The 12,656-nt window shown below is 36.7% G+C and overlaps 1 protein-coding gene across 26 annotated transcripts in view; it reads right to left on the reverse strand.

Annotated features, from left to right (window-relative positions):
* Positions 1-12,656, reverse strand: part of LOC136845056 (longitudinals lacking protein, isoforms H/M/V-like) — a 252,234-nt gene that overhangs the window by 92,678 nt on the left and 146,900 nt on the right. For 2 of the 26 annotated variants that reach the window (XM_067114813.1, XM_067114849.1), the window contains exon 6: positions 6,572-8,662. The exons of 21 other annotated variants lie outside the window; for them this stretch is intronic. In XM_067114813.1, the coding sequence (XP_066970914.1) occupies positions 8,183-8,662 (480 nt within the window). In that variant the 3' untranslated portion in view covers positions 6,572-8,182. Of the gene's footprint in view, positions 1-5; positions 2,337-4,794; positions 5,156-6,571; positions 8,663-10,779; positions 11,707-12,656 lie in introns of those variants that run through there. 3 more of the 26 variants (XM_067114840.1, XM_067114841.1, XM_067114832.1) reach the window with 3 other exon arrangements.

The following is a 12,656-nucleotide window of genomic DNA, read 5'->3' on the forward strand; positions in this document are numbered from 1 at the left end:
TGAGATGTTTTCCCCTCACTTTAATAATTTCAGCATATTGCAGGGCATTAACTGATAAAACTGGCGTTCCGTAACTACATAAGCAGCTCTAATCTGCAGCAATTTACTCTGAAGTCTGACATAACATATCCAGCATTAAAACAAAAGTTTACTACATAAAATTTACGGCTGCAGTTCATTTGGTCTGCATGGTAATAGCATTCAGATATTTGTTGGTTACTAAATTACCATACATAAGCCAGAGTTAAGAATATGGGCAGTGGCCTACTACATGAGGCTAGCATCATCTCTTCATGGGTGCTACCAGACTATATAAATCCATTACAACAGCCTACCTAATACTCAAGTTTTATGTTGGTTACAGGCAGTCCCCGTTTACCGGTGGCATTGGTTAACGGTGTTTAGGTGTTATGGCGCTTGGCTAGCAACGTCATTAAACAGATTTTTGGCGCTGGTTAGCAGTTTATCGGCGTCGGTGAGCGGTTTATCGGCTCCGATATCCGTTTAAGGGCGCCATTAAGTGGGTTATCAGCGATTTTCAGTTATCAGAGATTTTCAGTTTGTGGCACTCAGTCAGGAACGGAACCCCCGCCATTAACCGGGGACTGCCTATACAATATTCATAAAATACAGGCTATGTATGGCATAGCCAAATGTTAGAAAGACACAGGTAAAAGTTATAAAAACATTACAGTGAGACAAGTTACTCCGGACAATGATAATCACCACTGCCGAAGCCAGATATATGAATTACAAATAAATGGATTAACGGCAGTATGGAAAAGCAAGATTTCATGGGATAATGAACAGGTTTAACACTTCAGGATGCTTCCAAACTATAAGGACTAACGCACTGAACTGCTGTAACAGAAACTGGAAAGGATGAGGAAAAATATAACCATAATCTGAAGACAGCAGATTTAGTTGCATCACACAGTCATCTACACCTGTGGCTTTATGAATAGCGTGTCATAAGGATGTTGCATTGTTGCCTGGCCAAACAAGTTCACCAAACTTGTTTACCAAAACAGAGCAAGCTTTCCAAATTTTTGAAATACAGTACTGCATATGTCAGTAACTCAATTTCTTACAGAGTACTGTGTAACTGCTTTCCTTTTGACAAATGGCTGCAAAATGTCATATTTTAACCTACACAGGTATCACTGTCAACATCTTCATTAATATCAGTTACATTATCACATTCACGTATTTCATCCAGACGCTGTTAAATATATACAATACGTGAAATGTTGAAATAGGCTGTGTATAAAATAAAATTTGAACAACTTTCCCATTTCTTTTTAAAGTACCTAAATAACAAATATCATAATTCTTGAAAACAAAAGATGTATTACAAAATATAGTTTCTTTTTTCCTACCATCCCATCGATGACTTGTCAGTAACAGAAGTTAAAACATCAAGGAAATTCTTTTCACCAAGTCTTTACTTATATCACAGACTGGCAGTAATAAGGGAAAAAACGAACAGTGTAGCTGAATACGAAGAAAACAGCTTAGAAAACTTTCATTTTCTTTACTGAGCTGAGCTCTGTTAAGATTAATCATACACAGCCTCATCCTCCTAAAATGTCACCATGCAAAAGCTTATTGCTGTACCAGGAACAAAACTGAGAGTTAATACTTCATACGAACTACTGTCTGAAATGTTTGATACTGTACAGCATATTTACCCTAACAAGTAAAAATGAGTTACAGTGCTTCGACTCTACCTAATTAAATTTACTTTTATTGATGATGCTGTGATGCCCTCCAAAAAATGATGAACTCATAAAATTAAAGGCTACCACAACAACACTTTTTATTACAAATGTTATAAAGACTAATAACCATTTTCAGATTCTAAAGTAAAAGCCGGTACGCTTTCACGCAATGCCTAACATTTATCTATGCTATTTACAGTATCCTTCTTCAAAACATTAACGCCAACAAGCACACTTCCTTCTAAACCACCTTCATCACTGGTGTTGAAACATATGGATTTTCAAGGAATCAGTGCGAGAGGACCTGTACGGGCAATGGGGACAAAAATAAGGCTTTTCTCCAGTGTGAGTTCTGATGTGCTTCTTCAAATTTTCCTTTGTGGCACAGCTGTACGCACAGTGCGTGCAGGAAAAGGGTCGCTCTCCCGTGTGGCAGCGGATGTGTCTTTTCATGTGAGTTATGACAGAAGTAGAATACTGGCAGATGGGGCACTGGTGAATCTTCACAGATGATGAAGGGGTAAAGGAGCTGTCAGAGCTTGACCTGTAAGCATAAGTTCCTCCAGCGACCTTGTCACTCTGCCACACATTCCCAACGTCCGTCAGGCCACCCACCTGTTGATTGATGTCCTTCTTACTACAAGTCAAAACAACAATGACAAAACACCAACATCAAAATAAAATGCCATCCTGATCACAGTAAAAGTTAATACTGTATGTAAAACCTTCTATTATAGGAAGTCCCCTCTCTGACTGCGATTAAAAGACTTGATATGCAAAATTATTGCTCCTACTATTCAACATAAGCAAGCACTCAAATGAAACAAGCCAAAAGGCTACTCACTTGGCTAAGCGAGCTCCCAGAAAATTGTGTCAACAAACAAACAAAGTACGGATACAGTTTTAAGTAATAAGTATAATTAGCAAAACAATAAAAACATCAATGAACATAGACATTAACAATGGTTGTAAAAAGCAGAATGTGTCACTTTAAAGGACGATCACAGCCTCCCTTAAAATTATGAACACTGACATCTATAACATAATGAGGAAAACTATCATAGAGTGAATAAAAGCTCTGGCAGTATGACATCTTGACACCTCAACAGACACTGTGAAGCCCATCACATACTCCAAAAGCACAAGCATTAATAATGACGGCAAAATAAAATTTTTAATACATAACCTCTAAAAGGTGGCCGAACAGGATGTTGAGAGATCCATAACACTCATGTGAAAATAGATAAAAGTCTATGAATGAATCTACAGATAAGAGAAACAAAACTAATGTATAGGTAAGAAGTCTGGTTAGCAGAACCTGATCCTTAAACTTGCAAATGTCTAAATACTTGAACAATCATAGAAACAAGAATACAAGAAGAAGGTAGTCTACATGGCTGAACCAGTGATGTTTCCAAAAAAGAGTGGATGTGGGAATTTCAAATCATGAGAGAGGTTATTGTAGTAATTGCTTTTAAGAGGTCAGATGCAGGAATACTTTTGTACGTATCACCACTTTCAAGTTAAAAACTATACCATTCCTTTTTCTGTGAGACTGATTAGAAATGCTGTTGACTGCACAAAGCTCTGGTGAAAATGAAAAATGAAGTTTAAAAGAGAGAAGTTGAGTATGTGCTAATCCATAACTCTCTACTGCTGAGAATGAGAACTTTCTCTTACCATTAGAAGAAACTACGGAAGTCAGCTTCTAAGAGATTAAAGAAAGCACAGTCACTCACTCTCACTCCTGGGGCTTTTGCGCATCACCATGACCCACCACCCCTTGAGGCAGGAACATTAATCCCCACACTCAGCCCTCTCGTTATCTGAACTCGAGACCATTTTGAGTGTTTAAAATCAAAGATGATGCCTCAAATTATACGACTGAGTGAGGCTGTTTCCAGCTTAGATTGATCATTCTAACTGTAGTATCAGCCAAAAACTGTCTGAGGTATTACTGAATAACTATAACATGTTACCAACCACGTAAATTACTCTCTTAGCAGGCTTGTGAGGAGTAAAAGGTCTACAAACTATTGCTGTGAGGACAGAGGAGCAATATGCATTAACACTCTGACTACTCGAAGACAACACTTTGCTAAACCACTCTTGGTGGAGTAGCAAACTGCACTTTCTTTAGCTCTTCCAGAAATACAAGAATGAAACTAGGATCTTGATGAAGGTTGCACATAATACTTGTGGCCTAATCAAAATATTCAACAACCGAGTTCCCATCCATTTATCAAACCTTGTTGTATATGATTCCATCAAGAGACGAACGTGATGAAAAACAGGTGCTAATTAGACTCTAGTAACTATGGGTATACACAACCATGTTTCTCTCTCTCTCTCTCTCTCTCTCTCTCTCTCTCTCTCTCTCTCTCTCTCTCTCTCTCTCTCTCTCATCTATGAACAGCAGAACATTTGGTATTATTATTTCAGAGGAACTCCCAGTAGGTAAATTTAAATTCATGAAGAACAGAGATATAGTGCCTCCTAATTCCTTGATAGTCAACTGAGGAACTTTCAATAGTGTTAAACCTTTCAAATAGAAAAAAAAAAAAAACTATCAAACTGCAGTACAGTATAACACTTCATGCCCACAAACTCTACGCATCTTTGCAATAAAAATCAAAATGAAGCTATAATACACAGTACTTTCAAACCCACATTCTTACTTTTTCTAGGAAGTTCACAAATTTATTAAATGGATATATAAATCGTTGCAGTATTCTTAGACAATGATGAAGATACATTACAAAATGACTTTAAGCAATTACAAAGTTGAAAAAAGAAACACACCAGCACAACACAGTGAAGCTGATTATAGTAAATTTCAAGAAGTATAATCCTCACTGTAACCTTGGGCATTCCATCTTATGGTATGCAAAACACAAATGTACACATCCCATCACACTTTCTTGATCATTACATTTTTCAATGGTATGTGTGGCATACCATACGAAATGTACTAATTTGAAGTTAATATCATTCTTGAAAAAGAAAAGCACGGCAAGATATCTTTACACTAAAGCCGGATACTGTTAGGATGTAAAGCTATCCATGCAATTACCTTATTTCTGATGTGTCCACATGTGAGTTTTTAAGCTGCTCTTGTGAGCGGTTCGGTAGGAACATACTGTACAGGCAAAAGGCTTCTCCCCAGTGTGGGTTCTGATATGTGACTTAAGGTTTTCCTTTTGGGCAGCCCGGAAAGGGCAGTGAGGGCAAACAAAAGGCTTCTCTCCAGTGTGGGTACGAATGTGATTCGCTAAATTGGTGGAGCTTGAAGCAATATAGCCACAGTAGTGACACTGGTGAACTTTACTGGTTGAACAAATGCTGAAGTTTAGTGCAGATGATGGGTCTTCGTGAACAGTGCGGCCTCCTCTGCTCCAGCTATTTCTCACTCGAGGACTTGGTGGCACGATAACCTGTAGAGCAGTGATCATCAGCCGTTTGTTAGGGACTTTTCAAAGATTAATTCTTAGGCCCACCCAGCCAATATTTAAAAAAAAAAATATATGTATTCTTCTCTACACTAGTAACTTTAAGAGAAAACCTATCAAACATTCCAGCTCAATACTGAACACAATCACACTACTTTACTCCGGATGCTGTTGAATGTAAATATCATGATAGGGTATCTGACTATTCAATTCATAAGCAATACCAGTCACTTAAAATAATGTAAGACTCAAAAAGTACAAAAAGGTTACTCCCACCAGTATTTAAACTGTGACTACATTATACAAAAAGTATTTATTGACTGAAGTTCCAAGCTGTCCTAAGTCTAATGGATCTAGAAAAAGTAATGCCTAAACTTTTTCTAGTTATTCCATCACTTTTCTCACATAGTTTTCTTTCTACATAGTAATAAACTAGTTTTTGTTTCTACATTGTAATCCCCTTGCATCCAACAGCCCTTTAAATGGTAAAACTCTGGATATAAATCGAAATACAATTACTGATGAATGTAAAAATTACAAAAATCAAACTATACAAAATAATATACAACAAAAAGAATTAATCTGCATAGCCAGTTTCCACAGAATAGAATGCCCAGAGAGAAAAAGAACTGAGGATAAAATGAAAGCATTATAAAACTGGAGCACAATCCTGGGAACATGAAACTGTGTTGAAGCAACAAAGCTCTAAAATGAATGCAACAGAATCATAAGCACTACTGACGCATGTGCAGTAAAAAATTTACTTTCTGTGGATCCTACAATGATGAGCCTGAAATTTTCAGGCCACTAGTATAAGGCATCTGTATACGATGAACGAGGTTGGAATAAAGGAAAGAACTATGAGGTGGGAACAGAATAGAAAAATAAAGGGGTGGTGAAAAATATATACTTATACACAGACTGTAAAATATATACTTATACACAGACTGTAACTACAGTGATATTAGAAAAAAATAAGCTTTAGGATTACTGTAGTTGAGAAAATGGCAACCCACACCTGGAGCATATTCATCTTTTAGACAAAGGTCTATGGATGCTGGGCTGTTCCTGATAACCAGAAAAGTGAAACAGACCCCAAGCATGTCACATTTTTAATCAGATAAAGGCTGCCTTTTAAATAGTGCCTAACTTCCTAGTAGTAAGGGATTTTTTAGCTATAAAAAAAACTTTCTTTTGTGTTCATTTCAGAAGTATTTTCCTTGCTCGTCCTACATACAAGCATCATTGAATAAGACTGGTTTTCGATTTTACTGACCTAAGAAGATTTATGAAATAGCTATGTTGAAATTCATGGCTTTTACTTAGTGTGAAAACACCATTCATCCAAAGCAGAGAATTCAAGTTGTAGCGAAAGCACGAAAGGATAAAATAAATGCCAGATTAATAATAATGCTTAAACTTTATTTTCAAGGGACTAATTACGTACAAAGTATAAATTCACAAAATAATACAACACACAGATACAGGCAGTACCCAGTCATCAGCAGGGGTTCTGTTCCCGACGGCGTGACGATAACCAAAAATCGACGATAACTGAAAATCGGTGACAACAGCGCCAAAATCCCTGCTCATCAGTGCCAATAACTGGGGATCAGCGCCAATAAGCGGAGATCGGCGCCGATAAGCAGACATCAGCGCATGTTGGCGGTAAAAATCCAGTTATCGTCATCGCTAAACAAGCGCCGTGAAACTAGATCGCTGATAACCAGGGACTGCATGTACTGTACTTTGTTTACCGTCAGATTTATTACACTTGCAGGATATTTTAGAATGCCCTGATGAATAACAAATTCTCACTTCCTAAAACATCCAACAAAATGTTTTTGTCAAGGAAAAAAAATTGGAAATAAAAATAATTATTTGCCTCTCACAACTCCCATGTTACTGAACTATGCTGACAGGAGAGTTCACAAATGTTCTGCACTGAGGTCAGGTCACAAATGTTCTGCATTGAGGTCAGGAACTTCATTCAATTACTGTACTGCAATGCAACTTTTCCTGTGCATGATCAACAAATATAAAATAAAATATATAAAAAAACACCTTAGCCAAATATGTTTTGCATGACAAGAGCTAAAATTTTCACAGCTGATGATGATATAAATTAATTAGAGGTGCTGTATTATAATAACACAAAGCAACATCCTAAAATCATTAAGTACAGTAATGCTGTATTGTAGAGTTTTGTTTTCATGCATACAAAATAGTTATAATGGAAGAGAGCAATCATTTCAACAAATTATAATACTTTTACAAAATAATTTTGCACCATGGCAAAATATGATGAGAACAGAAAGAAAATTTAAAACCTAAAAAATGCTAAGAAGATATTCCTGAATTTGGATCAACTTGACTGGAACAATCATGAATAAATTATTTCTTATGAAAATCTTGGTGGATTTTACAGCATAATCAACTTGCTACAAACAGAATACAAATTGTAAGAGAGAATATTTTTAATGGAACTACCAGCACTCCATGGCTGCAAGTTGCAATTATAACAACTCCCAAACATTTATGTTCTGAAGGACAGTGTTCTAAATTAATTCAAAAGTTCACTACCTGAGGATTAGAGCAACTTAATACTGCAAGCTACGCTACATTCAGACAAGGTCACTGAGGGGTCAACAGTACTTCAAATTACACTGATCTGCTAACAATGTTTTCCTGTCTAGACACATTGAGCAAAATTTTTTGTTCCAATCTATTTTTAATAGGGTTATAACCTTTTTTAAATGACTAATAATAAAATTCCATAACTTATAAAAATTGAAACCTTTGCATAATCCCACTTTGGATAAAAAAATCATTTTTCCAATACTGTTTTCATTAAACATCTCTTATTCCAAAATAACTTTCACACTTGGTTACTTCTAAGTAAATAACAAATCTAACCCTGGGTTAATAATGACCTCCCAACATGTTAAAAAGCAAATGATCAACTGACTATCAGGAACATGAAATGCAATGTAACCGAGTAATGCTTGCATCTTACTTACGGTGTGACCACATGTGACTATTCAACGTGCTCTTTTGAGCTGATCTATAAGGGCAAAATGAGCAGGCAAAGGGCTTTTCGCCAGTGTGGGTTCGGATGTGGTTCTGCAAGCTGCCTTTCTGGGAAAAACTTGACGGACAATAGGGGCAAAGATAAGGTTTCTCTCCAGTATGTGTACGAATATGGTTGTTCAAGTTGGTTTTCATCACTGAGAAGTATGGACAGTAGGGACACTGATGCCATTTACCAGTCTGAGGTACTTCTGACCTGCTTCCAATACCTCTCCCTCTCCTTCCTGGCACTCCTGTTCTTCCAGGGATTGCAATACTTTCTGCTAACACTGCGCCTCCTTTGGCAGCAGTACCTGACAGCAGAGCTCCTACCTCTTCTCCAGCAGTAGAAAGTGCACCAGGAATTCCTCCTCTTGGCTCTTTCCTCTGGGATGTTTGATCATCGGAGTCCACACCACCCACCTGGAGTAGATATTTGCCGTAACTATCACTTACAGATGGCTAATTATATTCCTTTAATAAATACTAAACATCTCTTCTTTGAAGAGCATACCTGGAGAGTTATTGTGGTATGTACATTTTAAAAGATGGATGTTGAAAGTCAAATTTATTCACTGTAACAATAACTACAGTAGTATTAGAAAAGTTATGTGACACTGCATTTTTTCTTGACTCATATATATAACCATTACAGCAAATTTCAGATACATTTATTCTATGATTTCAAAATAAGTAACAACGCAAACTGGCAAATGTTTATGCTGCTGCTCGCAATGAAATAATAAAAGACCTACAGGTCACTTATGAGAGGATGGTTCAGAGTGAGAATGAGCAACCCTTGAGAGAAAGAAAACCAATGCTTCATTCGTTGAACCTCAAAATTCTGTCAACCTATGAATCTAATCTGTGTGGCAAAGCCATGGAAATCTCCATATAAAATCTATGTTTGCAAAGTTAAGAAATGTCAATGAGCGACCGAAAATTTTTGGCATGTTCCTACACAACATAAAATTCTTGATGTACAATTCACACAGACACAAGAGATAGAGATACTCTTTTAAGCTGAGCTTGGAACAAAGCCACCATCTGCAAGTATGATTAAACCTGCAAGCTGTCGCTAAAAAGATTCAAAAGCATACCATAATTTGTGGATGATACACTTACAAGCTGAAGTCACTAGAGCTATTAGTTTCTTAAAGCTACAAATTGTAGCAGGAATAACAAATATGCCTGCAGTTAGGAATTGTACGAAGAATTTTTCAAATTATGGGTAGCAATAATCTAAAATAATCAGTTATCCTGAAGCTGCGTCCACCTTTGTCTTAAAACTTATGACAATTAGCAAAGCGCATCCCCCTTCATGCACAAGAAACAACGAAGAGTAATTTACCTAAAAAGGCAGCTGCGTTTGAGGCTGGAAATCTAAGTGGCTTGAAAGACTCCCTGAAAGGTGACTAAAATTTATAGATTCCCTCAAATGGGATATGATATTAGACCTGATGATACAAGGGAATACCCTAATAACATCTGCCTAGTGACTGCCACCCGCCTAAAAAAAAAGAGATGAAAGCCTGAGGGTGATGCTGTTTCGTTACATTTTTCGGTAAATTACTAATTATGCAAGGAAACAGTTCTCTTCAAATACTATGGATACTGTGCAGAATGATCAAATGCCAACCCAATGACCACCACAAGTAAAATCTTACAATGAATATGACAGCTGACATTGCAATAAGAACATTTTTTAACAATGGACAACAGCCATCCACATTTCAGTAAGGTCTCCACATGATACAGATGCTTTCAATTGACTTTTTTTATATTTTCTAGTTATCACATAAATTCAAGTAGGGGTATTTACATGTACAGAGTGTGTGTAAATTGCATGAACAGTTCTGCAGCAATTTTTACGAGAAGTTTTTGCTTTCGTGACAACAGACCAAAACACTAAACAGCCAATTAAGTCGGTAAAGGGTTAATTACATGATTAATATGTTATACAATGCATATGAAAATTTTCTATTACAAAGTCATTTATAATTTGGTAAATTAATTGCTATTACAGAAGAAGATGAATAAAAACATAAGGTCATACTCTACTGCCATAAAAAGCAGCAGATTACTAAGGAAAGAAAAAAACACTTTTAAAGTCTTCTACAATTATATTTCAAAGAACATGAGCAAGTAGTACAAACACTTTACCAATATGGCTAACAATAAATAAAAAAAAAATCTCACGACATTTGTGCCACTTAAAATGTTTTGAACTAAACATAAGATGTTATTGTGGTTTCCAACATTCTCACACTTCCCTCTAATCCTTCCTACTACTTAGAATATAATTTCTTTATCAACTACCGCCAGCCTATAGCTCCTCCACAGCTATGAGAGAGAGAGAGAGAGAGAGAGAGAGAGAGAGAGAGAGAGAGAGAGAGAGAGAGAGAGAGAGAGAGAGAGAGAGAGAGAGAGAGAGAGAGAGAGAGAGAGAGAGAGAGAGAGAGAGAGAGAGAGAGAGAGAGAGAGAGAGAGAGAGAGAGAGAGAGAGAGAGAGAGAGAGAGAGAGAGAGAGAGAGAGAGAGAGAGAGAGAGTAAGTATTAAATGTCTCCAATGAGTTTACAAATTTTTAGGTCTTCAATAATTACAGTATTCCTCTGAACATAATAAACACTCTGTAAGTTTACCGAGGAGATATCATGGTGTAAACACTGCAGTGTGGTTCCAGGCCAAGTAAACTGACATCTGACTTGTCTACAGTATAGTCTGTCCATGGGAAAGTTTCAAAAATTACTAACTGAGTAAGAAAAATTACAATAATTATAAATACCAAGTATAGTATCTATAATGATGAGTTGACTTAGTAAAACTAACATTAGAAAGAATACCATGCAAATTGAATGGTAAATCTTAAATAGGCAAAAGAAAGATGATATTATGTAAGAAATAATATTGTATACTTAATACAATATATGTATGATGTGAAATACTGTACTGTATAATTCAGTCTCCAACCAAATTTGATATTACTCAAGGTACCACTGTACTATTTCATGATCTAAATCACAAAAAATGAAATGGTGCTGATGCATCATGGCAAAATGAAAAGTTACAAGTCAAGATCTGAAGATTAGGAATGCTTGGAGTGATGGACAAGAATGTGACTTTTCAAATTACTGCGTTGTGTAGACCTATAGGAACAATGTGGGCATGCGTGTGGCTTTTCCCCGGTGTGAATGTAAACGTGCGACTGCAAGTTCCCCTTCTGGGAAAACCGTCTCGGGCAGTGAGGGCAAGAATAAGGTTTCTCTCCTGTATGGATGCACATGTGGGCTTGAACGTTTGTGTTCTTGTTACTAACGTACTGGCAATACGGACAATGATAAACCTTGCCCGGAACGGAGGTAGAGGAAGAGGCGCCACTCTCTCTGTTGGTACCATTAGTACTAACGTCCATCCAACTGATACTCCTCTTCTTTGGGTCACGGCTGTAGCCAGCACCTCCTCCCACCTGTAGACAATTTTCTTACTTACTTTCATGGATACTCAACATTACACTAAAAATCCCTATGTTCATCATATATAATATTAACAAGAGTATACACTGCTTCTAGATAACAACATTCAAAATAAGTCTAGGCCTATAAACTGTGTGAAGCATTGAAAGATCAGAGTGAAAAATGAAGTTTTTGGGAAATGCTCTGGCATGCTAAAATAATAAACCCTGAATTGCTTAAAATAATTCTTTGAAATATATGAAATTCTTAGAATGACTTCTAACATAAATTATGACATTTTACATGGCTCCAAACAAAATGCTGCCACCAAAGGCTTCTTTTTGCAAATAGGAATCAACTGTATTAATTAACAAATATGTGAAAAGGAGTAGAATAAACATACTACATTCTACACACTAAACGTTAAGTGTTGCTTCATTAAAGTTCTAAAATCTATCTCACTTCTGCATTACTAAGAAAGAGCGTATGTAGATCTCAGTTTATGTATGTCATTTTCATCAATTTAATAAACACGTGACTCCTTGACTCCAAACTGCGTCAAGTATACTTAGCACAGAATGTCATTCCATTCTCTCTACAGAAACACCAGTGTCCAGATGAGCTTTCTCTGGGACAAATCCCCCCTCCCAAATTGTACCATTGATAAAAATAGATATTAGCCATAAATCTACTGGGGAAGCAAACTATGTACCTCAAAGACAGACTTGACCGACACTATATGCTGACAATATATTCTCCAAAAGAAAATTTACCACTGATCTAAAATACCAGAGATCCCCAGAAAACTCACTAACATACCTCACAGATGGAATGACAAACATTACATGCTACTTGTAGGCATGCCACAAGAACAACGGGCTCCAGCATTCTGCTTCCTTCTTTGTTGAGGAAAATAAATGAAAATTCTTAACATGAAGTTAAGGTTGCAGACTAAAGTTGAGAA

The sequence above is a fragment of the Macrobrachium rosenbergii genome, chromosome 13 (genome assembly GCF_040412425.1).
Source record: "Macrobrachium rosenbergii isolate ZJJX-2024 chromosome 13, ASM4041242v1, whole genome shotgun sequence".
In the NCBI taxonomy this organism is placed as follows: domain Eukaryota; kingdom Metazoa; phylum Arthropoda; class Malacostraca; order Decapoda; family Palaemonidae; genus Macrobrachium; species Macrobrachium rosenbergii.